The sequence below is a fragment of the Acipenser ruthenus genome, chromosome 35, assembly GCF_902713425.1.
Source record: "Acipenser ruthenus chromosome 35, fAciRut3.2 maternal haplotype, whole genome shotgun sequence".
NCBI classification, from domain to species: domain Eukaryota; kingdom Metazoa; phylum Chordata; class Actinopteri; order Acipenseriformes; family Acipenseridae; genus Acipenser; species Acipenser ruthenus.
Window position 1 is genome coordinate 5,510,523 of NC_081223.1, and position 27,645 is coordinate 5,538,167.

At 42.1% G+C, this 27,645-nt stretch overlaps 1 protein-coding gene across 1 annotated transcript; it reads right to left on the reverse strand.

Annotated features, from left to right (window-relative positions):
• LOC131705324 (CMRF35-like molecule 8) lies at positions 1 to 27,392 on the reverse strand. Its single transcript, XM_059007755.1, has 4 exons — positions 27,319 to 27,392; positions 24,242 to 24,571; positions 18,649 to 18,771; positions 1 to 825 (listed from the first exon to the last, which is right to left on the reverse strand). Exons 1-4 carry the CDS (start codon positions 27,356 to 27,358, stop codon positions 791 to 793), a joined length of 528 nt encoding a protein of 175 aa, XP_058863738.1. The 5' UTR covers positions 27,359 to 27,392; the 3' UTR covers positions 1 to 790.
• Between the last annotated feature and the right edge of the window lie 253 nt (positions 27,393 to 27,645).

Genomic DNA, 27,645 nt, shown 5'->3' on the forward strand with positions numbered 1-27,645 from the left:
CAATAACAACACCTAGTTTCAAATGGTACTGATTATAAAACAACAATTCCATTCACCTATTAACAGGTAGCAAGATTTCAAGCAGTTAAACAAGGTTCACATGAATGAGGTCATGGATTAAACAGCAAATACAACAACTCTGCTACCCAGCAATACAGTGAAGATACACATTCCAAAACACAGTAAAACATAATAAAAACAATACCACGGTATAAAAGTACAAATACCCACACCACACAATGTCCGTGCGGGGGAGGGAACACACACAGAGAGAGCGAGAGGGAAACCAGCATTGCAATATAACCTATTCTGTGCACTTCTTAAACTCCAATCGACTACCAAATAGGCTAAAAAACACTCGAGCCGTTCGTGCTTATTATTCCACACCGGCATACCATCAGCCCAATACTTACTGTCGGGATGCTCCATTTACTGGTCCGTTTCAGTCTCTCTCACCCGTCGTCCCCCGCTCCAAACACTGCGTTCCCACTCCTGCACAGACACACCAACATGTGCTACTTTTATTCAGGTGCGTAAATTGATCAATAATTCAATTATTATTTGCTCAACAGGGCAAACATAGGGAAGCAGGTGGAGAAGCCAATTATCAAAAAGTGTCAGACAACACAAAGCGTGCACTAATCAAATCATAAAATAATAATAAAAATAATAACATACAAGTGTGAAATCAATTTGAACAGGGCATTCTTGAACCTGTTACAGGATGAAAAGGGACGTGGAGCAGTAAATAGCTAATGCCAAGTGCTTGTGTGGTCATGCAGTCTTGAACTTAAGCTGGTCCCTTGGATTCTCTCAAACACCAACCTGGGAATAACAAGATCCAGAATAAAAATCATCATTTGACATTGACCATCACTGTATTATAGCTAGCATATGTCTTCTAATTTACTGCAGACATTGTGCTCAAGACAAATGAAAAATGGCCATATACTTTCCAGGTTTCCATGGTGTCACCCAGCGTCGTGGAAATGAAGGCAAATGGAGGAGGTTGATATGCAAATGAGCCATGCGTAGTGTCCTCTTGCTGTTTTCACAAACAGCTCAGGAAAATGTGCTTTCCATTCGCAGAGAGCATTTACACAAGATCATCTCATCTGGAAATCCATGCTTGTCAGGTGACATGTTTGAGTGGCACTATTTAAAGCACAGTGTTAAACAAACATACTACAATACAGCTGTGATTTTTAAATGCCTCCTGCTTGGTTGTTTGATCATTTATTCACCACTCTTGCCCACTTTGCAACTGCAAACTCAATTTGTGGAACATTTCTAAGTGGTTTATGCAGACCTGTAAAGCCAGGCATTGATATTTAGGTGGGCCCCAATTTATAGTGGATTGGCAATGGCAGAGGCCACGTTGTTTGTTAACTCAAGATATAGAAGGGTAAAAGGAAGCAAGTTCCTTTGGTAATTAGAGTTTGATTAAGGAAGCTTAAAATAGGTTTAAAGGGACATCACAGGGTGATTAAAAATAAAAAATGAAAAACCAGAAGCCGTAATCATGAATTGCAGACATAGAATTAAAATCCCTGAACATTACAGAAATTAGTATTCATCATGAATTCTTATATTATCATGCTGAATACTGCACTGCAGTGTACTCTAAAGGGACATCACATGCTCACAAATAAAAACTGAACACTTGAAGCCCCAGTTCTGGTGTGTCGGGGAACATCTAGAAGCCACTGCTCTCATTCAGCATGTCCCTGACATAGTAACTGGACGCAATGTACAGTACTTCTAGTTCTGCAATTCTGAGTGGACAGCTTTAGATTCATTACAATGACTATTTTACATTTTGATTGGTCTTTTAACCAGAAATAGCATCTTTCTCAACTACTGTATACTGGAGATTTAGGCCTATATTTACAAAGGGTTTGACATAAATTCGCTTTTACCAACACTTTTTCTAAAACAGAATAAAATACAAACTAAGGCCTGGACCAAATCAAAACTTTGACCCACCCGCTAATCGCAAATTACAAACCTGGTACTGATGGCATCTTTTTTGTTTATCAGAAGGTTATTCCTTCTACCCCAGCGGGAACCTGCCATTAATACTGGGCTTCTAATTTGCGATTAACGGGTGGGTCAAGTTCTGCAAATATGTTGGGAAGAAACTGGGGTTTCCTATGGCTCATGGTGAGTAAAACTACAAGATAAAGAATACTTCAAACTCGCCAGCACAGTTCTTTGTAATAGGGACAGCCTCATCACTGGATTCTTGAATGCATGTGGAGTGCCAAACACCTGCACCCATGGCACACTATCAGTTATTTTTTGTTTCCAGGGAATCATAGCCAAGGATTGATTGGTTCTTGAACTGTCTGGTGGGTGTGCCATTATGACAAGGAGCCATGGACACACCCCCACGATGAGAGGCAGAACCAAACAGGTCATTACTACTGTGCGGAAATGACACACTGTGAAAGATTTTTGCAGTAAGCAAACCTAAAACCTTGCATACACAGTACTCCTGCTGGGATTGTTTTCAACCCGGCTCCAGTCTGGAACAGACCTGGTGTTTGAAGTCACCGCTAAATCAACCAATTGGCAGGAATAATAACCAAACAAGCCCCATATCTTTACTTAACTGCGACATCTTAAAAACATTTTTTTTTTTAAATGACCTTAATGAAGTTGTCATTTTTGATGAAAACGTAGTTGATCTAGTAGAGGCTCTGTTCCTTCAGTTAGTCATATTGTTATCAAGTAACATGATGTACACAGAATGAAAGAAAAAATATGTGAGAGAATGAATTACATGTTTGCATTAAAGGACCACTAATATGTTACTATGGAGATCAATAACAAACTTGCTAGAGCAATGTGGCTTTGGAGATCAATAACAAACCCGCTAGAGCAATGTTACTATGCAGATCAATAACAAACCTGCTAGAGCAATGTTACTATGGAGATCAATAACAAACCCGCTAGAGCAATGTTACTATGGAGATCAATAACAAACCCGCTAGAGCAATGTTACTATGGAGATCAATAACAAACCCGCTAGAGCAATGTTACTATGGAGATCAATAACAAACCCGCTAGAGCAATGTTACTATGGAGATCAATAACAAACCCACTAGAGCAATGTGACTATGGAGATCAATAACAAACCTGCTAGAGCAATGTTACTATGGAGATCAATAACAAACCCGCTAGAGCAATGTTACTATGGAGATCAATAACAAACCTGCTAGAGCAATGTTACTATGGAGATCAATAACAAACCTGCTAGAGCAATGTGACTATGGAGATCAATAACAAACCCGCTAGAGCAAGAAAGCCTCATTGCACTGAATGCTGCTGCTGCTGTTGCTTCACTTAGTATTGCTGAAACACTGTAAAAGAAACACTGAAATGATCGCCTGAGTTTTCAGAAATCTGTCAGTAAAATGAAGCTAGCAGGAACCATGCCATCTTCCATAGAAGTTGCAAAGTCAGTCTCTCCTGATTGGCCAAAGTAAAAACAATGTAAGCACATAAGTAATTACTCAGTACTTGTAACCCTAATTGTCCACTTCATGTAATGTATAGGGTCCTGCGTTTTACGCGACCTGTTTTTTTTCAATTGTAATTCAACTGCTATCCCCTAGATGTCCCTGCAGCCACTCCAGTTATAGTAATCAAATTCACAATTAAAAAATCAATACATTACACTTCGACTAATTAGAAAAAACAGCTAATTATGATGAGTATAAATGGTAATTGAATAAATGGATGCGATAAAAGAGAAATCGAGAGACCTAAACATGGAATCATTTAATTGAGCGAACGCATGCAACAATATCCACCTGGTGTTCTGTACACCGATGGGAGGAATTTATTTTGCAGAACTTTCAATTTATCTTTGGCCCACACTCGAAAGTCACAAATAGGCTGCCATTTATCATCAGAAAAACACAGAAAACAAAAGGCTGAGACTGACGGCTATGAGACGGCGTCTTCCAGTAAAAAACAAAAATTCTGAACGCCGACGAGATGTTATTTTCGATTTGACAGAGGGATTTGTTTGTGCTAATATTCCCCTGGAAAAAATGGATAAATGTAAAAAATGCAGGAGCAATTCCTACAGCAGGTCAACTGAGAAGGGAATATCTACCCCAAATTGCTGAGTTACACAAGATGAAAATTGTACAACTGGTAAAGATGTCTGACAGTGTATCTGTAGTTACTGACGAGAATACAAATACAAAAGAAATACAATTGCTCAAAGATGTGAAAAGTTTAAAATCTCAACTCTCCCTAATTGAGATGCATGCCAAGGGACTAGTGGATCTGATTCAGTGGTTTGAAAGCCGTGAAGTGAGAGTCCATCAAACAAATAATAAAGTTGCAGAATTAATAAATACACACTGAGCAATGGAACAAGAGGTACACAGCTCAGATGCCACAATAAACAAACTATGTGTAAAAACCTTCCATGACGTTTCTGAAAAACTGACTAATTACTACAACCTGGGTCAATGCAAAAAGAAACCACATTTTATTCAACCAGCTCATAACTTTCTGATGGCAGTAATGATATTTGACCCACAACAAGTGTGTAGTTTGGATCTGGAAGGCCTCCCATTATATTCTATTCCAGGATTTGATGCTGACTGTAAATCAGAAATGGACAAATACCTACCATATGCAAAAGAAAACAACAGTAGAATGACTTTGAATGAATTTTGGATTAAAGCTGAAGAATGATTTCCCAATTTAACACGAAAGCCTAAAATATATTTGTCATTTGTTCCCAATTCTGTAGATGCTGAAAGAAGTGTTTCTTCTTATGGCCAAGTTTTTACAGAACAACGTCAATCTATGAAAGAAGGCAGGTTAACCAACTGACGATGCTTCAGTTTAATAGCAACACTTAATGCATGGGACATTTTCTTTCATGAAACAGTTAGAGACACTAAATGTGCTGCTTGCAAACAACCTTGCATTATTACTATTATTATTATGTTATATTTGTAATATATATGCTACAGCATTGATTTTATAATTTCAGTATTTTATATAAATTGTTCCGGGAATCAGTGCTGTTTATTTTTTTTTAAATATTTTGTTGACAATAATATTTTGTTGTTCCTACTAGTAAACGGAAACATTTAAATGATTTATTTACACATTCTAAGAAATCATATTGAATAAGACGTATTAGTAATAAAGGGATGCATGACTAAATAAATGTCCGTTGCTGCTGCTGCCGCCTAATCAGCGCACCAATGCATGTTAATAGAATGACTAATTGAGATGATTAAAGGAATCGGGAGATTTTTAATCTATAAGTGGTTTAATTAAGCAGACTACATGACCACCTTGTGGTGGGAGGAATGAAGTGCAGCCTAAGAAAGCAGGTTGTGTAAAACACAGGACCCTAGTAATGTAAGACCAAAATAGTTCAAGTTTCCAGTTATGGGTTAGTAGCTCTCAAGTTTTTCAAAGTCAATAACAATAAACAAATAGCTGCTGAAGGCAGAAGCTAATCCTACTGCAGGGTCTAGGGTTGCCAAAAAAGTAACAATAATCATGAAATTGTGGCAACCGACCTGAGCATGCCACACAACCCACTGGTGGGTTCTTACAAAAACCAGAAAACACTGCGGCCCACATGGACTGAACCTGTTATAGACCATTCTTCCTACATTTCCAAGGTGAGGCTGCTTGACATTGTGCCTCACAGCACACAAGTAAGAGTGGTGCCACTGCACACCCAGTAGTGGGTTATTGCTTTCCTCAAAAGCACAGACCAAATACAAAAAAAAAAATAACTGGGATTTCTACTGCCAGTTCCGCCATTTATACAGTTTTTATTTTACTGGAATCAATCTAGGTAAAGTACCTTGCTCAAGGGAACAGCAGCAGTGTCCCCCACCTGGGATTGAACCAATGACCCTCTGGTCAAGAGTCCAGAGCCCCTAACCACTACTCCACACTGATGCCCTAATTTAACTGAATGCCTGCTTGTTTTCTTCCCAGTGGCAGAAGAATGTGTTGTTTCTGAGTGCGTGTAAGCAAAGAATAAAAAAGACAAATTTCCAGGCTCCCGAGTGGCGCATACGGTAAAGGCGTTCCACGTGGAGTGCAGGATATTCCCTATAGTCTGCTCGTTGAGAGCTCAAGTCCAGGCTATTCCTTTGCCAACCGAGGACGGGAGCTCCCAGGGGGCAGCGCTCAATTCGTCGAGCGTCGCCCGGGGGGAGGGAGGGTTAGGTCGGCCAGGGTGTCCTCGGCTCACCGCGCACCAGCGACCCCTGTAGTCTGGCCAGGCGCCTGTGGACTTTCCTGTAAGCTGCCCGAGAGCTGCGCTGTCCTCCGACGCTGTAGCTCTTGGTGGCTGCATGGTGAGTCCGCAGTGTGAAAAAAAGTGGTCGGCTGACGGCACACGGTTCAGAGGACAGCGTGTATTCGTCTTCACCCTCCCGAGTCAGTGCAGGGGTGGTAGCGGTGAGCTGAGCATAAGCGGTGAGCTGAGCACCCAGGAAACACCTTAGTAACTCAAAGTAAATCACATGAAAAACCTGTTTTGACTGGAGCCTTTTCAGTGATTTTCTCCTCAGTTGCAGCATTGGCTGTTGCTTCTGAGTGTCTCAATAACTAAACACACATCATGAAAGTAGTAGCATATGTCAGCAAAACAGAATGTGTATATTTAAGGCAAGTCTCCCAGCCCATATTTAGAAGGTTCTTTGGCTCAGGCAAAAAAATTACCTTACTTATCTAACAACCCTAATAAAGATTCTACACTGTCAAAATATTTAATAAAAAAAATGTAATTTGAAATTCTGTTTATTCTATTTTATGAATAATATATTTCACTGCATATTCAGCCTAAGAAAGCAGGTTGTGTAAAACACAGGACCCTAGTAATGTGAGACGAAAAATAGTTCAACCACAGCAGGTGGTTGCGTTGCTCCCTCCCCACACTTCCGCGTGGGGCAGGTCGAACCGCTGGTGAGCTCCTCAGATGCGGACTGTCACCAGAACAGTTCCACCAGAACAGGCATCACCTACAGGGCACACCAGGAGCAAACAACCGGGCCCAACCGGCAGGCAGAGGGAATGCAGGATGTGGCCAGTCCTCACACCAGCGTAACAGGAGGGGTTTTCAGGGCCAGCGCCCTAAATAGCAGCAGTGTGGAGTAGTGGTGAGGGCAAATGCAAATTCTTATATTTCAGAATATACAAATACCAAGTCAAATGCAAATAGTTCAGTAGATTGCATTTCAATTATTATTTAAATGCAATCTAGGGCAGCAGTGTGGAGTAGCGGTCAGGGCTCTGGACTCTTGACCAGAGGGTTGTGGGTTCAATCCCAGGTGGGGGGACACTGCTGCTGTACCCTTGAGCAAGGTACTTTACCTAGATTGCTCCAGTAAAAACCCAACTATATAAATGGGTAATTGTATGTAAAAAATAATGTAATTGTATGTAAAGATAATGTGATATCGTGTAACGACTGTAAGTCGCCCTGGATAAGGGCGTCCGCTAAGAAATAAATAATAATAATAATAGGCACCCCAAACTGCCCCATCTCAGGCTGGCGGCCTCAGGCCCCCTTTTTGGCACAACAGCTACAGTACTGGCGTGCTTGCACCTCAGACTCCTGGGTGCTCGCCACCGTGCAAAACGGTTACGTGCTTCAGTTTTGTTTGGGACTTCCTCCCTTTCGAGGCATCACAAATACTTTCATAACAGACCCTTTCTAGGCCTCGGTTCTTCAGAACGAAGTAGCCGCCTTGATCGGCAAGCGAACCATTCTTCTCGAAGACCCCACCTCCCACGGAGAGGGATACTTCTCTAGGTATTTTCTAGTACCCAAAAAGTACGGCGGTTTTCACCCCATCTTAGACCTGAGGCTCCTCAACGGGTTCTTAAAAGAAAGGAGGTTCCAAATGCTGACGCACCATCACGTTCTCCAGTCCCTCCGTCCGGGCAACTGGTTCACCACCGTGGACTTAAGCGATGCGTACTTTCACAATCCCATTCGTCCAGAGCACAGGAATTATCTCTGCTTTTCTTTTCAAGGAAGCGTTTATGAGTTTGCTGTGCTGGCACACGGCCTCTCCCTAGCTCCTTGTTTGTTTTCAAAGTATGTGGACGTCATCTTGGCTCCCCTGCAGCTGCAGGGGATCAGAGTAATAAACTATCTCGACAACTGGTTGATCTGTTCCAGTCGCGAGACAGAGCATCTGGCGAGGCTGGGCCTCACCATCAATGATGCAAAGAGTCGGCTTACACCGGTGCAGTGCACGACGTACTTGGGGCTCCAGCTGGACTCTAGTATGATGCGTGCATACCTGTCAGATGACAGAGTTGCAGCTATCCAGGGTTGCTTCTCCCTGTTTCAGCAGGGATCGCAGGTAACCCTCCTTTTGGGGCAGAAACTATTGGGTCTGATGGTCGCAACCATATCGGCCATTCAGCTGGGTGTGCTTTGCATGCGCCCGCTACAAGCGTGGCTCAATGCGTTCCACCTCAATGCCAAACGTGACAGACACCGTCGGCTGACTGTGTCTCCTGCGTGCTCGATAGCCCTACGCTGGTGGCAGATGACCTCTCATCTGAGCGAAGGTGTGCGAATGGGAGTAGTGTTGAGCTGCCAAGTGGTGACAACAGACACCTCCAACTTGGGTTGGGGAGCGGTCTGGGAATGCAGAGGAGTACGCGGATCCTTCTTTAGGCACAAAGGTCCTTGAGGGTGTAAGTTCACACCTCTAACCTCTGGGTTAGACAGTGCTTGTGTGTCCCTATGCTGCCGTTCCTTCTCCCTCGCGACAGCTCTGGTATACATTATCCCATATGTAATGTCATTGGTGGTCATCTTCGAATTGAAGGGGAACGTTAGGTTACTTGCCATAACCCTGGTTCCCTGAAAGAGAAGATGACCACCACAGCAAGGTCGCATCGGACGCCCTCACGGGTCGACGGAAAAAGAAAAATGGCTTCCTTTGGATGACAGTTTTATCCCCTCGGTGGGCAGACTGAGTGCATCATCCCAGAAAGGAGCCTATCAGCAGCTCTGGTATAGAGAGCTCAGCAATACCTACCCAATGGGCATCATCTTCTCTTTCAGAGAACCAGGGTTACGGTAAGTAACCTAATATTTTTGGTTCTGTACAGTTTTAGAAGAGTTTTTTTTTTTTTCTTTTTTTATCAAAAAATATATCTTTTATTTTTATTTTTGCAAAGAGGCCACACTGGTTATGTGTTCACTTTTCTTTTACAACTCTACCTCTAAAATGGCCCGAGCACTAAATACACTGAGGAAAACACAGCGGATTAGACTGTATTTAGTGGCAGGGGCCGATCTAGCCTTGTATCTACACCACACAAATTATTTTTAGGTAAATTTAAGTAACATTTTGTTCTAGTGTCAGCTACGGTAGACTGATTTTTTGTTTTTACTTTTTATGGTTTCATTTGAGGTTCATAAGACTTATTAGCTAGATTACCTTAAAGACGTAAAAAAAGTTTAATATTTCTCGGTGTCTTGTCTGGTGTTTTTGCAGCCATTTCTGGGTTGTGTTCATGTGCTAATGCTACAATTTAAAAAGTAAATAAATACACGTTCTCATTGCTTGAACTTATTGGTTGTATCAAGCTCAAGTCCAGCTACTTGTAACCAATAAAGATCGATCTTTTCTACAGCTGCCTAATGAGGTCTAAATCCGCCCCTGAGTGGAGCGTGTAGAATAGAGGTCAGCAGAACGCAGTAAAAGAGCAGAATAGAGTAATACAATGGAAGAAAAATACATCTGAAAAGAATTGCCAGTTGAGACTACACCCTGATGAAGGCTAGTTTTGCTGCTACACTGTTCTAATTTTTTCTTGTTCTTTTTGTGTATGCCATCTATAATAAAAACATAGTCAATGTAAAAAAACAAGTTAGAAAAACGCAACAGCCGTTTAAAGGGGTGATATCAAACACAAAAGTCCAAGTTAGGAGAAGCAATTAGGCCAATCTTGTCAAGCATCAAGCAAATAGGCACAATTGGAAAGGTGCTGGGGCCCAAGATTCACACAATTCTTGCTTCTAACTTGGCGCCTTTTTTTGATCGCTTCACTCCACTTTATCACTCCACTTGAAATGCGCAGTGGAGCAGCGGAATAAGGTTGTGTGCTCTTCAAGAACGTCATGTTGCAAGTTCAAACCACTCGAAATGCTCTTTGTATGACTTGAAGTGACAGACACACACTCACACACACTGAGACTGTGTGTGTTTCTCAGTGTATGTGTGCCTCGGTGTGTGTGTCTCATTGTGTGTATGTCTCAATGTGTGTGTGTTTGTGTCAGTATGTGTGTGTCAGTGTGTGTATCTCAGTGTGTGTGTGTCTCAGTGTGTGAGCGTGTCTCTCAGTCACTTCAAGTCATTCAAAGAGCGATAAAGTGGAGTGAAGCGATCAAAAAAAGGCGCCAAGTTAGAAGCAAGAATTGTGTGAATCTTGGACCCCTTTCCAATTGTGCCTAACATTATTCTCCTTGATATAGTGGTGTTATGAACTTAAGCTAAGGCATTTGTAAAGCGTTAGATCCTTTCATAAAAGGCCATATACATGTCCTTTACATTTCTTGGCCATGGTTTGACTTCAATAAGTGCATCATTTGCATGCACCCATTTTCCAGTAGCACCCACAGCAAGAACAGACACAGAGTGTCCTGAAGTAACATCCTGTCCTTGGTGTATGATAATGGAATCCTATTGGTAATTCCTGTTGTCCACAGTAATTGTGCTCTTCTGCACAGCAGTAAACTTAGCATTGTGTCACTTTGTAACGGTCCCGTCTGGTTTGGTTTCCCAAAGCATAAGCTGGACTGCAATCAGTCTCCCTGCTCATTGAATAAGTCCACGTTTCATGATTGGAGTAGTTTTGCATTGCCTACATTTGCTACCAGGAATCATTGCCCATTTGTCATTTCTATAAATGAGTTCTTCCAAACACATGGAATCTGTACCAGCAGGTACATGTAGAGGATAAATATACAACACTTCTCGGTTTGATGAGCAGTAGTTACATTTAGTACATAGAATGTCATGAATTATTGTGACTGAAACCATGCAAGTTACTTCAAGGAAAATTTCAGACAATTTGGGGAGAAACTCTGCAACATGTTGCTGCTCACCTCTATTGAAAGGTTCTCCTAAGATGTGACAAATATCTACAGTAGTTAGAGATGCAGTGGATGGCAAGTGATCCTATTTATGAACAAAGCTCCTGATAGCCTCTTGTTGACTGTGTTTTAATGAATCCTTGAGAGGTTGCAAGTGAAGAAGGTACTGCAATGTTGCATTTGCATAGCATGAGGTGAAATTGGGGTTGCTCAATCCTCTGAACAGATGTGTAAGTGCAATGTTCTCTTAGAAGACTGAGGCTTTTGCTGTTCCTGAACATTAATGATTGCTCGGTGAATGAAATGCACATGATCTTTACCTTGTGTCCCTTGTGCGTGTTAGTCTTCTTCAAGCTTTTCAACTTCGGACAATAAATTCCTCTGAGCCGATGGTAGTCTTCAACTGCAGATTGACATGCGTAGATGCAGGTGGAGTCAAAGTTGATAAGATGGATACCGCTTAAGGAAGTAACTGTGGAAAGTGCAACAAAACTTTGTCCATAGGAGATCCATCATAACTGTAGAGTCATGTGTGAATGGTGATTGCATGAGCACCAATGACTGGGAACTGCTGTCAAACAATGTAGACTCTATCCATGATTTCAAACTTTGAACATAAATGTTGAAAGGTATGGGTGACTCCATTGTTAAATGTGATGGTTATGGTTTTGAGCATACTTGTGTTTTCCAGATAGTAGGACACTGATGAGTCCAGTGGCAATGTCAATGTTCTTGTAAATTTGCTTAATACAAATGCAAATGTCATACATTTACTACCAAACTAAATACAAATGCAAATATGTGACAAATGCTAAATGGACTTCAAATACTTTCCCATACAACAAATGTTAATTTATTAACATGAATTAGGCCTTTATCCAAGGTGACATACAAGGAAAGCAGTTTATATAATAACAACATAAACACAGTAATCATGTACATCATAATAATTAACAGGTATGTACCAATATAGGAAGCAAGGCTGCGTTCACGATACGCAGACTTTGCTAAGTCTGCGGAAAACCTGTCCAAATTCATCGTCTGCGTGAACTCAGACAGAAAAGACGTCACCAGGTCACATATCCACAGGCTTAAAAGTCTGCACAGACACGCAGCTTCTCAAGAGGTACTGCGCTGGAGCAGCCGCAGCTCAAAACAATAGACGAGCGTTGACTGACAAAGAAGTGTGTAGCAAGCAGATACAATCCTCACTCCATGTGTTACTGCCACCTAGTTGGGGTGTGAATCGCCTTCGAGTCATGTCATTAATTATCTTATGAATGATTTGTAATACAAATTAAAATGATTTGACTCTTTTTCCACACAGTTATTATACTTTTCAAATATTCAGATATTTATTCTAAAGGTTTAAAATAATGCTAAACGGTTGAAATGAACCTAAAACTGCTCTGTTATTTTCAGCATGTGTAATTGGTTATTGATAAAACACTATCGAACAGGGAATAACCTTCTTTGAATTAAGGATAATAAATCAGCTTTAATAACAGTTAGTTGAAGTGAGATATGTGACCATATGTGCAAGTATTTGAACTATTTTTGTCCCAGATCAAAATACAGTACTGTTTAACAACCTCTTTGTGAGAGGGCGGGGGGAATCCTGCCCACTATAATACTCATTAATTAGTCTCACATCACAAAACATATGTTTATATTATCTCTTTATAGCAGGGACTGTTTCTACTATGCATTTTCTGATCATGCTGCAAATTATGAAGCTGGTGGAGCACAAAGGGAACTTCGGTTGCATCCACTTCTGCGATTAGAATTTCTCTCAACATCACCTCCATTTTGATTCTGCTCAGAACTGTTATTCATCTACCAGATCTGTCCACGCTCCATCTGCAAAGACCGTGACGTTACGTGCAGACTCCCGTCTGCAATCTGGCCGACAAAAAAGTGTCGTGAATGCACCCCAAGTTACATAAAACAGTGTTTCCCAATCTTGGTCCTGAGGACCCAGTGTTTGCTGATTTGTGTTCCAACGGAGCTTTAAATTATGAATTGAACCCTCAGTTGAATGAATAAAATGTCTAATTAGAGCATTTGAATTATTTGTAGAAATGGCTGCCTGCCCAAGCCTCAATTAGCACTAATCTAGGCCTACCTAATGTTAACTCAGGTAAGGTAGTCCAAGGTTAGTGCTGATCAGGGTTTGTGAAAGCAGCCAAAAGAGTTGGATATTTCAAGTTATTTCTAACACTGCATTAAGTCACTAATTGTTAGTTCAATTGGGGGATCAATTTAATAATTGAGAACTTAGTTGGAACAGAAACAGCAGACATAGTGGGCCCGCAGAACCAAGTTTGTGAAAAACTGACATAAATGATGAGATACAGACGTGCTCAAATTTGTTGGTACCCCTCCACAAAAAAACGAAGAATGCACAATTTTCTCAGAAATAACTTGAAACTGACAAAAGTAATTGGCATCCACCATTGTTTATTCCATATTTAATAGAAATCAGACTTTGCTTTTGATTTTTTATTCAACATAATATTGTAAATAATAAAACAAATGAAAATGGCATGGACAAAAATGATGGGACCGCTACCCTAATATTTTGTTGCACAACCTTTAGAGGCAATCACTGAAATCAAACGTTTTCTGTAGCTCTCAATGAGACTTTTGCACCTGTTAACAGGTAGTTTGGCCCACTCTTCCTGAGCAAACTGCTCCATCTGTCTCAGGTTTGATGGGTGCCTTCTCCAGACTGCAAGTTTCAGCTGTTTCCATAGATGTTCGATAGGATTCAGATCAGGACTCATAGAAGGCCACTTCAGAATAGTCCAATGTTTTGTTCTTATCCATTCTTGGGTGCTTTTAGCTGTGTGTTTTGGGTCATTATCCTGTTGGAGGACCCATGACCTGCGACTGAGACAGAGCTTTCTGACACTGGGCAGTACATTTCGCTCCAGAATGCCTTGATAGTCTCGAGATTTCATTGTGCCCTGCACAGATTCAAGGCACCCTGTGCCAGGCGCAGCAAAGCAGCCCCAAAACATAACCGAGCCTCCTCCATGTTTCACTGTAGGTATGGTGTTCTTTTCTTTGAAAGCTTCATTTTTTCGTCTGTGAACATAGAGCTGATGTGACTTGCCAAAAAGCTCCAGTTTTGACTCATCTGTCCAAAGGACATTCTCCCAGAAGGATTGTGGCTTGTCAATATGCATTTTAGCAAATTCCAGTCTGGCTTTTTTATGTTTTTCTTTCAAAAGTGGAGTCCTCCTGGGTCTTCTTCCATGGAGCCCACTTTTGCTCAAAAAGTGACGGATGGTGCGATCAGAAACTGACGTACCTTCACCTTGGAGTTCAGCTTGTATCTCTTTGGCAGTTATCCTTAGTTCTTTTTCTACCATTCACACTATCCTTCTGTTCAATCTGGGGTCGATTTTCCTCTTGCAGCGTGCCCAGGGAGGTTGGCTACAGTTCCATGGACCTTAAACTTCTTAATAATATTTGCAACTGTTGTCACAGGAACATCAAGCAGCTTGGAGATGGTCTTGTAGCCTTTAACTTTACCATGCTTGTCTATTATTTTCTTTCTGATCTCCTCAGACAACTCTCTCATTTGCTTTCTCTGTCCATGTTCAGTGTGGTGCACACAATGATACCAAACAGCACAGTGACTACTTTTCTCCATTTAAATAGGCTGAATGACTGATTACAAGATTGGAGACATGTGTGATACTAATTAAAGAAACTAATTAGTTTGAAATATCACTATAATCCAATTATTTATTATCTTTTCTAAGGGGTACCAACAAATGTGTCCAGGCCATTTTAGAATATCTTTGTAGAATAAGCAATAATTCATCTCTTTTCACAGCTTCTTTGCTTTATTCTATGACATACCAAAGGCATGCAAGTATACATGATAAAATAGCTTTTAATTTCATCACTTTTCAGGAGGAATGAAGCATTATTTCAATGAGCTGTAAGGGTACCAACAAATTTGAGCATGTCTATATGTATATATTTATATATGTGTGCATTGCACAATTATTATTTTTACTTGTTTTGTTTGTTATGTTTAATAAACACGAAGTTCTCAAAAGTGTCCTTTAGTTTGCATCTTTTAGGTTAATCAACTTTACCAGCAATACTGAAAAGTGTTTAAAATTGAAATATTTTTGAAGCTTTCCCATGATTTGAAATTCAAATGCAAATTCTTATATTTCAGAATATACAAATACCAAGTCAAATACAAATAGTTCAGTAGATTGCATTTACATTATTATTACTTATTTTTTAGCAGACATCCTTATGCAGGGCTACTTACAATTGTCACAATTATATCACATTATGTTTACATACAATTACCAATTTATCCAGTTTGTAATTCTGAATCTAGGTAAAATACCATGCTCAAGGGTACAACAGCAGTGTCCCTCACCCGGGATTGAACCCACAACCCTCCGGTCAAGAGTCCAGGTATAATGAGGTATAAACACTGCTGTTTAGGAATAGAGCACTTTTTTATTATACACACATTCCATTTACATACAAACGTTTCACAAGTCTGTGGTTTTACAGACGAGGCTGAAGTTGGCTTCTTATTCGCCAGCTTCACATTCGCTCAGCTTCTTATTCGCTGGCTTTTAGTGCATACATGTATTCATCTACGTTGAAGAAGTAGCCTTGAATTTAACAGGTTAAATCACTTTGGGACACTGATTTCTCTGCAGTTACCTGACAAGGGGCAACCCCTCTGCAAGCCCCACTTGTGTTTAGCCCGGCCCAACGAGGTTTACTGGGGCAGAACAGAAGGCAAACATGCCACATATGCCAATAGCACAGCTTCTTCGCTGGAAAAAGCCTTGCATTTAAAGGGTTAAATCACTTTGTGCCACAAATTCCTCTACTTATTCAACGTAGATGCATAGAGCGAATAGGAAGCTGAGCAATAGGCATATATGGCATGATTGCATGCTGTTCTGCCCCAGTAAACCACATTAGGCCAGCCTAAATACAGGTGTAGCTTGCAGGAGGTTTGCCCCTCGCCAGGTATCTGCAGAGAAATCAGCGGCCCAACATGCTTTATCCTGTTAAATGAAAGGCTACTTATTCAACATAGATACATAAAGCGAATAAGAAGCTGAGCGATTAGCATATGTGGCATATTTACCCACTGTTCTTCCCCAGTAAACCACGTTGGGCCGGCTAAAATACAAGTGGGGCTTGCAGAGGGGTTGCCCCTTGTCAGGTACCAGCAGAGAAATCGGTGGCCCAAAGTGATTTAACCCTTTAAATGCAAGGCTTTTTCCAGCGAAGAACCTGTGCAATTGGCATATGTGGCATGTTTGCCTGCTGTTCTGCCCCAGTAAACCACATTGGGCCGAGCTAAATACAGGTGTAGCTTGCAGAGGGGGTGCCCCTCTTCAGGTACCTGCAGAGAAATCGGCGGCCCAAAGTGATTTAACCCTATAAATGCAAGGTTACTTCTTCAACGTAGACAAATATATTTATGCACTTAAAAGCTTGCAAATAAGAAGCTAGGTGAATAAGAAGCTGGCGAATAAGCCAACTTCAGCCTCGTGTTTTACAGTGTAAATGTATGAAAAGAAGACAAACGTAGCCATAATACAGTCAGGTTTCACTGTCACTTCTGTTAATGTCACACTCTGCTTATTCACATCAAACTGAAATGTCCCGGCCCGAATATAATGCATGCTGTGACACTGTTTTTAAAATGTATTAATGATCAATGCATTCCTGAGTTTGTTGCGCTCACTTAAAACAGCGGGTGGAGGCGTGAAATAAATATATTTATAACTTCTCATATGTAATTATTTCAATAGCGATGACCCTTTGTGGTCAATTTCAATAAATTAAAAGTAAATCAGCTCATTTTTGCTGTTTAATCTATTATTTGTTAATAATACAAGTAAAACTTCAAAGAAAAGTTTGAAGTATCGGTATTGTCAGGCAGTCTCCCATCCAAGTTTCAACCAAACACACATATTATTATTATTATTATTATTATTATTATTATTATTATTATTATTATTATTATTATTATTATTATTTTAGCAGACACAATTATCCAGGCCAACTTACAATTGTGACATACAATTACCCATTTATACAGTCGTTTTTTTTTTACTGGACCAATCTAGATAAAGCAACAGTGTGTCCCCCACATGTGATTGAACTCACAAACGTCCAGTCAAGAACAAAGTGCTCTAACCGCTACTCCACAGATGCTGCAAGCGATGGATCACTAGTGTCTCGTTGTGTAAAATTCACGATTTCACACATTTGACTGCCTACCGTGAAAACTGTAAATATTTCTGGCTGAGGTATGAAATCAGAATCCGAAACATGGCAAAAATTGCACGCTGTTTTTTGTCAATTCCACCAAACTCTGTGGATGCAGCACGAGCAGTTTCCGCATATGGACAGGTTTTTACACAACAAAGACAAACCATGAGTGTTGAAACTGCAACAAGATGCACAATTATTATTATTTATTTTAGTATAGCAGCAGTGTCCCCCACCTGAGATTGAAGGATTGAACCCACGACCCTCTGGTCAAGAGTCCAGAGCCATAACCACTACTCCACACTGTTGCCCATGGCCCATGCTGGGTTAGGTCGGTTAGGGTTAGGTTAGGTGTGGCAATGTGCCCCACCCCTGTGTGTAGTTTTGTGTTTTATGTTGTATGTAGTGTGTAAATGTTGGTGTATTGTAGTTGCTGCACGGGATATAAATGGGTGTGTGTAGCACAAATCATTTAAAATGTATAATTCTATTTAGGCACAGGGATTCACTTGACTTCACGTGCATTTAAAGTGCCTAATATGTGAGCATGGGGTTGCACAGATTAGTTCACATGCTGGGATTCAAGTGAATAATTAATTGCTAATTGAATCCCAGCATAATTGTATATATAGATGCACATCTCATTTGTTAGGGGTTGTGTGTTCGTGACTGGAGAACGGGTTTGGAGAGGAGAATAAAAAAGTAAGAAAATAAATAATTGCTTTGAGTGCTGGAAGCACCAGCACTGTACTTGTTTGTGTTCGTCCACTGTCTGTTTTGTTTGTCTATTTATTTTGGCCTCAAGTGCCGTGTGGTTTTTGTTTAAATCTTTGATTTGTTTCATTAAACGCACTGAATGCCACAGTGTCTCAGTTTCAACCACAGTAACGCCTGTCTGCATCTTGATTCTTTCTTTTGGTTCATTTTGTATTTCACAGCTGCAGTTGTTTAGCAATTTCTCACCTCCTCAGTGCATTATTTATTTTTGGTTCATAGAGGTTGAAGAGAAAAAGGGGAAGCAAAAAATGTAACTTGGTGTTTGACCCTAATCACACTATCTTAAGTCTCATTTTAGCTGTGCTTATTTTAGCAACATCAGAAATAGCAACTGCTCATTTCTGAAAAGTTGCATGCCAACCGCGTGAAGAAAGTTTTCTTGCTTTTCTGCAATGGTGCTCCGATGGGCAGGGATTGGAAGTATAGAGGTCTTACAAAAGGACACTGATTAAATGAATTACCTGCAGGGCTGCTGGATGTACAATCCCTTGTTTGTCCATTGTCTGTGTTCCCCTTCACAGTAGTGGTGGAAGGGGTGGTACTTGCGCATGTGGCACGAGTTGTGGTGGGGGGGGTTTTCGGAGCTGAGAAAAGGAAAATAATTGAAAATTATTACATGGTTTCTACTGCTTAACATTCCTCTAATTCAAAATAAATTAAACATATTATACCATTAGTGCAGAACTATGTAAAGTAGTCTGTGGGTTTCAGTAGCGGCTTGTGACAAGTGGGGAGGCTAAAAAACCAAACCAAACCCTAAGCAGCCTCTTGCCTTTACTTCATTTGAGGTCTGATTACACTGGGTGCGGTAGTGGAAAGCGGAAAAAATGGAACGTATTGTTTTGAATGGGTGCAATTACACTGAGTGTGGAACGGAAAAGCAGCACAGCGGAAAACCGCACGGGATAGAAACCAGAGCGATCTTTTAATAATACCGCGTGGCAAATTTCCATCTAGACCAATCCACTGAAGTGTTGTTGTGTGACGTTATCTGCACTATATACAGTGAGAGATGGCGAACGAAAGACTGGTTTTCAGGGTGCAAAAATGCCCTCAACTGTCCCATCCAGATTATCAGGATACGCTAAAGAAGCAAGACACCTGGGACACCATAGCGGCCAAACTAGACATGTCAAGTAAAAATATTTGCATTTGAAGAGCAACAGAAAACATACACTATATAACGTACTGTATGCCATAGACCTCCAAGCAAAACACTTCAAAGCTGAAAAAAAGAGGTCTCAATAATGACGGGCTTCTTGCAGTGTTTCATGGAGTTTTTTTGTTCAGGTTTTTAAATTATATTGTCATAAAACTCTTGGATTAACCTTGCCAGGTAAACAATTCAGTCAGGCAATGCACACTATCTTTATGTGGTGTGGAAGCACACATGGCCCTACGGCCACCTTCCCCCTCAGTCTCATAGTCCCGGAAGAGGGGAAAGCAAGATGTTTCTGGGGGCGGCCATGGGGGAATGTCCTCCACCCCCCACTTCTTCGTGGCTAGGAGCTCCCTCTTCCGGGTCACCGGCCACCGTTTTTCCTGCCGCGAAAGTGTGGCTGGGGGAGCTGGTCTCCTGACCTCCCCCCCCCTTCTTCATGGCCGACAGCTCCGCTTTGTGGGGCTCTGGCCACAGTACTTCCTGCTGCATGGCAGGACTGGCAGCGACCCCAGGCGAAGCAGAGCTGGCAGTGACCCCAGGCGAAGCAGAGCCGGCAGCGACCGCAGGTGAAGCAGGACCCTCGGTGACCCCAGGTAAAGCAGGACAGGCAGCAAAACTAGGAGAAGCAAAAGACACAGCAACTCCAAGCGAAGTGGAACCTTCAGGAGCCCCAGGCGATGCGCAGCAGCAGGCAGTCCCAGGTGATGCGGAGCAGCAGGCAGTCCCAGGTGATGCAGAGCAGCAGGCAGTCCCAGGTGATGCGGAGCAGCAGGCAACCCTAGGCGATCCAAACGTGGCATCACTGAGCGGAGCGGGAGTGGCATCTCTGAGTGGTGCAAGGCAGGCATCATTGGGCGGTGCAAGGCAGGCATCATTGGGCGGTGCAAGGCAGGCATCCTTGGGCAGTGCAAGGCAGGCATCATTGGGTGGTGCAAGGCAGGCATCCTTGGGTGGTGCAAGGCAGGCATCATTGGGCGGTGCAAGGCAGGCATCATTGGGCGGTGCAAGGCAGGCATCATTGGGCGGTGCAAGGCAGGCATCATTGGGTGGTGCAAGGCAGGCATCCTTGGGTGGTGCAAGGCAGGCATCCTTGGGTGGTGCAAGGCAGGCATCCTTGGGTGGTGCAAGGCAGTCATCATTGGGCGGTGCAAGGCAGGCATCCTTGGGCGGTGCAAGGCAGGTGTCCCCACACGATGGCGAACTGGCATCCCCAGACGATGTACGACAGGGCAGCGGCGGTACCTCGGAAGGCGACGGCGGTAGCGGAGCCAGGACCAGCGGTGGTGCTGGGGTTGGACCTTTTCTCAGCTGCTACAACCCAGCAACCCAGCACCCCTTGCTCTGCTCAGCAGCCTATGCAAGGGCAGCTGCGGACCGCCAGCATCTTGTCCCGGTCCATCCTGTCTTGAAGGGAGAGGCAGCTCCTGCTCCTCTCCCTCGGGTGGTGGTGGAAGCAGAGGCAGCTCCTGCTTCTCTGCTCCTGGCGAAGGCAGCAGGGGCTCCTCCCCTTCTGGCTGCGAAGGCGGCAGGGGCACCTCCCCTTCTGGCTGCGAAGGCGGCAGGGGCACCTCCCCTTCTGGCTGCGAAGGCGGGAGGGGCTCCTCCCCCTTCTGGCGGCGAAAGCGGCAGGGGCTCCTTCCCTTCTGGCTGCTAAGACGGCAGGGGATCCTCCCCTTCTGGCTGCAGCGGGAGAACCAGCAGGCATGCTCCCTGTGCTGGTGGCGGTGGTGGAGGCGGAACCAGCAGGTACTCCCCCTCTGCTGGTAGAGGTGGAACCAGCAGGTATTCTCCCTCTGCTGGTGAAGGTGGGAGCGACAAGTAGTCCTCCCATGGAGGTGGAGGAAGAACCAGCAGGTACTCTCCCTCACTACACACGCAATAGAAAAAACGAGAAAAAAAACTAAAAAAAAACTGCAGTACCCTTTCCTGCAGTACCTTTTCTGACCTGAGTCCCAGAGGCACTGTTAATCCCACTCTGGACACCACATGTGACAGGGATGGACGAGTGGTGACGTCAGGCAAGAAGAAAACAGTGACAGATACTGCAGTCAAAAAGACACGGCGTGCGCCGTTTATTTAAATAATACAAAAATAAAATAAAAGGTTTTAACAAAAAGACTTTGCTCACAGAGCCAAAACAAAACAGTTAAACAAAACAAATCTCGATCACAAAATAACAAAACCCAGGTCAGGCTGGGCGATCGCCTTCACTGAACCTATACGTTTTAAATTCACTTTTATTTCTCTCTCGCTCCTTGCTCGCTCTCATTCCTCCTCTGAACACCCACTTCAAAACTCCCACCCAGAGCGCAGAGAGCTGCAGGCTTTTATGCAGGTGACCATCTACCGATTAGCAACAATTACACAACTAATTAAGCCCCATCCACAATTAAAGACCTCAAGCAGAAGATGGCCATCTCCTTATTAATTAATGAATTGTTTAATTTATTGCCAATGGAGAGATGGTCACCTGCATAAAAGCCTGCAGCTATCTGGAATTAGGGTGGGAGTACAGAGGAGAGTAGAGTGAGAGGAGAAAGGAAATCAAAAGTAAAATCAACCATTCTAGGAACAGTATAATATAATTTGTTCATTTAGCAGACGCCTTTATCCAAGGCGACTTACAGTGACTAGGGTGTGTGAACTATGCATCAGCTGCAGAGTCACTTACAACTACGTCTCACCCGAAAGACGGAGCACAAAGAGGTTAAGTGACTTGCTCAGGGTCACACAATGAGTCAGTGGCTGAGGTGGGATTTGAACCGGGGATCTCCTGGTTACAAGCCCTTTTCTTTAACCACTGGACCACACAGCCTCCTTAACAGTGACAGCAACTGCCCAGCCTGTCCTAGTATCATATTGTATTTTGTGTTTGTGACTTGTTTTTTATCTTTTTTATTTTGTTCTGTGAGCAGTGTGTGTTTTTTTTTGTTAAAGCCTGTTATTTTATTTGTGTTATTTTTGTTTAAATAAACAGTGCACGCTGCGACCCTTGCCCTGCAGTACTTGCTTCATTGTTTTCTTCCTGCATCTGGCCTGCCACCACCACACAGCCATCCCTGTCACATCTGCATAGATGCTAATGAACTGCAGAGGATCTGTCCAAACGCATTACTCATGTCCTGCAGCCATCTTCTTGTGTGTCCTAAAGCTCATTGACAGAGGAAACTCAGCATGACACAAACTTGTGGTTTATTGATAAATCAACTGAAACACAACCGAGACCTGCACAAGCCAATGTACAGAGGAAGAAGCTCATCTGATAAAGAAAACCATAGTTAAGAGAGAGGGGGTTTGATTGGAACAATATGAAGTTAATAAGTAAAGTTCAGGAGGCAGACACCAATCTTCACATCTCCAATTTAAATAATTACATTTCCACATGAGCAATTCCACATGAGCAATTCAAGCCTGTAGCACTATAAATACTCTGCTCACTTACCCTTGGTCTTTGTTTTGACTCATTCGTAATCATAACCCGCCACCTTCCCCATCTCCACCTCTTTAAATTTAGGGTTATCTATTGGGAGGTGTCTCTGCCTCGTCCTTATGGCCAACCAGCGAGTCCTCAACCAAGTTAGGTTTGATGCCAAATGAATGTATAACAATGTCATTCTGTGTATTGTTGCCTCAGTTCATCGCATACTGTATTTTCTTAACTTCCTTACTGTATTTCACAGTTGCAGTTGTTTACCAATTCCTCACCTCCTCAGTGATTTTTTTTTTTTTGGTTTACACGTATTGAATAGAAAAGGGGGAAGTAAAGTTGGTGCGTGACGGTAATCATACTTTATCTAAAGTCTCAGCAACTGTGATGGTTTTAACTACATCAGAAATAGCAACTGTGCTCATTTCTGCAAAGCTGCATGCAAAGTGCTTGAAGAAAATGTCTGGCTTTTCTGCAGTAGTGCTTCTTCAAGTTAAAGTGAATTATAAGAAGCAGTTTAGCAGAGTTGTGAAGTGCAATTTAAAAATGAGGAGAGTGGGGAGAGACAGGAAATGAGAGGAGGGGAGACAAATAATACTGCATAATATAGCAGATAGTTAGTGGCAGTACATTAATTATTAAGCTACTCTACCCTTATATTTAACTAATTTACAGGATTTCTAACAATTAAAAGAAAGCATTATCTGTACATAAAGTAAAGTAAATGACATATTAATAGTTTACAAGATACAGTACAGTAGAGTTCTGACAAACAAAACAAATGGGTGCCAGAACACTGTAAATAAGAAGTATTGCCATCATGCAGCCAAGATAGCACCTATTCCAAAAGACATGACTGCAAGGTGTGTGGAAGGGTGTAGATTGTTATTCTTAAGGTTGAAAATCCTTCAGGGATCGCGTGGGTTAAATCTGTAACCAAGTCTACTCTGTCACTCTAGAGACTGAATATGTGCAGTCATGTACTCGGATGCACCAGCCAACTGAGCATCTCATATCAAAGTGCAGCAGATGAGCTGTCTTGCACATCTGAAACTAACATGTATTTTTTTGCTCACTGCTCTCACATGTTTGCTAGATGGGTGATTTTGTGTTCAACTCCTCTCATTATATTGCTTTCATCAATATTCCAAAAAATGTGTCTCCATCTCTGGATTTTGTGGTCCAGTGGTTAAAGAAAAGGGCTTGTAAGCAGGAGGTCCCCAGTTCAAATCCCACCTCAGCCACTGACTCATTGTGTGACTCTGAGTAAGTCACTTAACCTCCTTGTGCTCCGTCTTTCGGGTGAGACGTAATTCTAAGTGACTCTGCAGCTGATGCATAGTTCACACACCCTAGTCTCTGTAAGTCGCCTTGGATAAAGGCGTCTGCTAAATGAACAAATAATAATAATACTATAACTTAGTCATTAGGGTGAGTAATTATTACAATGATTTTGATTACATACCTTTATTGACAGTCACTTTCACTTCAGTGTATTCGTCGAATTTAATCTTTCTATCAATTCGACAGTAATATATCCCGGCATCTTCTAGTGTCAGCTCTGTGATGGTCACGGTGAAGACTCTCGCTGAGCGGTTATCATACAGAGAGAATCTCCCCTCAGTAACGAGGGTCTCAGGCTCGCCACTTCTGATTACATCACTGCATGATGGCCAGGAATCACGACACAGGTACTTTCCATTCTCGTTATATTCATGTTGATATGGGCATTCAATCTTTACATTTTCACCTTCAATCCCATGAAATATTTCAGTTGCCTTCACAGAACCTAAAACTGGTATTAAGAGTCAACAAATGAGATCCTAATACAAATATTGAAATTCATGTGAGAACAGAATTAGTAACATGTTTAAATTAATATAACAGCCAAACTATAGAAAAACCCTCGGGTCTTCTAAACCAGTGCTTCTCAACTCCAGTCCTGGGGACACGCTGTGTCTACTAGTTTGTGTTTCAGCCGAGCCCTCAAACTGAGCAGGACTCCCTACCTGATGCAGGAAATCATCATGAGTGCAGTGTGGAGCATTACAGAAGACATCTATCACAGTAAAGCACTATAAACTCACACTGACGCTCACGCGTTGATCTATCACAGTAAAGCACTATAAACTCACACTGACACTCACGCGTTCATCTATCACAGTAAAGCACTATAAACACACACTGACACTCACGCGTTCATATATCACAGTAAAGCACTATAAACAGACACCGACACTCACGCGTTCATCTATCACAGTAAAGCACTATAAACTCACACTGACACTCACGCGTTCATCTATCACAGTAAAGCACTATAAACTCACACTGACACTCACGCGTTCATCTATCACAGTAAAGCACTATAAACTCACACTGACACTCACGCGTTCATCTATCACAGTAAAGCACTATAAACTAACACTGACACTCACGCGTTCATATATCACAGTAAAGCACTATAAACACACACTGACACTCACGCGTTCATATATCACAGTAAAGCACTATAAACACACACTGACACTCACGCGTTCATCTATCACAGTAAAGCACTATAAACTCACACTGACACTCACGCGTTCATCTATCACAGTAAAGCACTATAAACTAACACTGACACTCACGCGTTCATCTATCACAGTAAAGCACTATAAACTCACACCGACACTCACGCGTTCATCTATCACAGTAAAGCACTATAAACTTACACCGACACTCACGCGTTCATCTATCACAGTAAAGCACTATAAACTCACACTGACACTCACGCGTTCATCTATCACAGTAAAGCACTATAAACTCACACTGACACTCACGCGTTCATCTATCACAGTAAAGCACTATAAACTCACACTGACACTCACGCGTTCATCTATCACAGTAAAGCACTATAAACTCACACTGACACTCACGCGTTCATCTATCACAGTAAAGCACTATAAACCCACACTGACACTCACGCGTTCATCTATCACAGTAAAGCACTATAAACTCACACTGACACTCACGCGTTCATCTATCACAGTAAAGCACTATAAACCCACACTGACACTCACGCGTTCATCTATCACAGTAAAGCACTATAAACTCACACTGACCCTCACGCGTTCATCTATCACAGTAAAGCACTATAAACTCACACTGACACTCACGCGTTCATCTATCACAGTAAAGCACTATAAACTCACACTGACACTCACACGTTCATCTATCACAGTAAAGCACTAAAAACTCACACTGACACTCACGCGTTCATCTATCACAGTAAAGCACTGTAAACTCACACTGACACTCACGCGTTCATCTATCACAGTAAAGCACTATAAACTCACACTGACACACGTTCATCTATCACAGTAAAGCACTATAAACTCACACTGACACTCACGCGTTCATCTATCACAGTAAAGCACTATAAACTCACACTGACACACACGCGTTCATCTATCACAGTAAAGCACTATAAACTCACACTGACACTCACGCGTTCATCTATCACAGTAAAGCACTATAAACTCACACTGACACTCACGCGTTCATCTATCACAGTAAAGCACTATAAACTCACACTGACACTCACGCGTTCATCTATCACAGTAAATCACTATAAACTCACACTGACACTCACGCGTTCATCTATCACAGTAAAGCACTATAAACTAACACTGACACTCACGCGTTCATCTATCACAGTAAAGCACTATAAACTAACACTGACACTCACGCGTTCATCTATCACAGTAAAGCACTATAAACTCACACTGACACTCACGCGTTCATCTATCACAGTAAAGCACTATAAACTCACACTGACACTCACGCGTTCATCTATCACAGTAAAGCACTATAAACTCACACTGACACTCACGCGTTCATCTATCACAGTAAAGCACTATAAACTCACACTGACACTCACGCGTTCATCTATCACAGTAAATCACTATAAACTCACACTGACACTCACACGTTCATCTATCACAGTAAATCACTATAAACTCACACTGACACTCACACGTTCATCTATCACAGTAAAGTACTATAAACTCACACTGACACTCACGCGTTCATCTATCACAGTAAATCACTATAAACTCACACTGACACTCACACGTTCATCTATCACAGTAAAGCACTATAAACTCACACTGACACTCACGCGTTCATCTATCACAGTAAAGCACTATAAACTCACACTGACACTCACACGTTCATCTATCACAGTAAAGCACTATAAACACACACTGACACTCACGCGTTCATCTATCACAGTAAAGCACTATAAACTCACACCGACACTCACGCGTTCATAATAGTGAACATATTCTAAATAGTCAGTGCATACAGTTTGGAGAAGATTGCCAGTTCTGTGTTACTGTATACAGAATCATTCAGAACAGATTACATGTATTCCAGGTTAGAGAATCACAGTGCTGTCATCAGTGTCCTGAAACTCAGACCTGTTCAAAATCAACCTTCTTTTATAAGTAGTTGACAACAATTAAACACTCTTTACTGAATCAGCAAATCACAAAAACATACCTGTAATAAGACAGATGGTGACTTCAACAATGGCTTTCATCTTTAGATACTGAGCAGATCTGCTCCCCCTTTGCTTTTACACTGGGCAAAGATACTTCCCTTTTCAGAATACCACAGGAAATGACTGACCTGCTGTATTCTATAAATGGCTATGTGTACAACTTCACCACACCAAAGTGTGAAACACATCAAAACACTGCATGCAAAGCAGACATGTCACTAGAGCAGGGCTGCACAACTCTGCTGCATGATGCCTCGGCTGCATGTACTCTCGTTTTAACTGGCTTCAGGCATTTGAGGTAAGTAGCTGCACAGGGCTTCAATTAA

Excerpts from the sequence above, each read along its gene's own strand:
- LOC131705324 (XM_059007755.1), bottom strand. The coding sequence starts at position 27,358 with ATGAAAGCCATTGTTGAAGTCACCATCTGTCTTATTACAG. Across the intron at positions 24,572-27,318 it reads CACCATCTGTCTTATTACAG|TTTTAGGTTCTGTGAAGGCA; the intron begins GTATGTTTTTGT and ends TCTTAATACCAG. Across the intron at positions 826-18,648 it reads TACATCCAGCAGCCCTGCAG|GTTGGTGTTTGAGAGAATCC; the intron begins GTAATTCATTTA and ends TGTTATTCCCAG.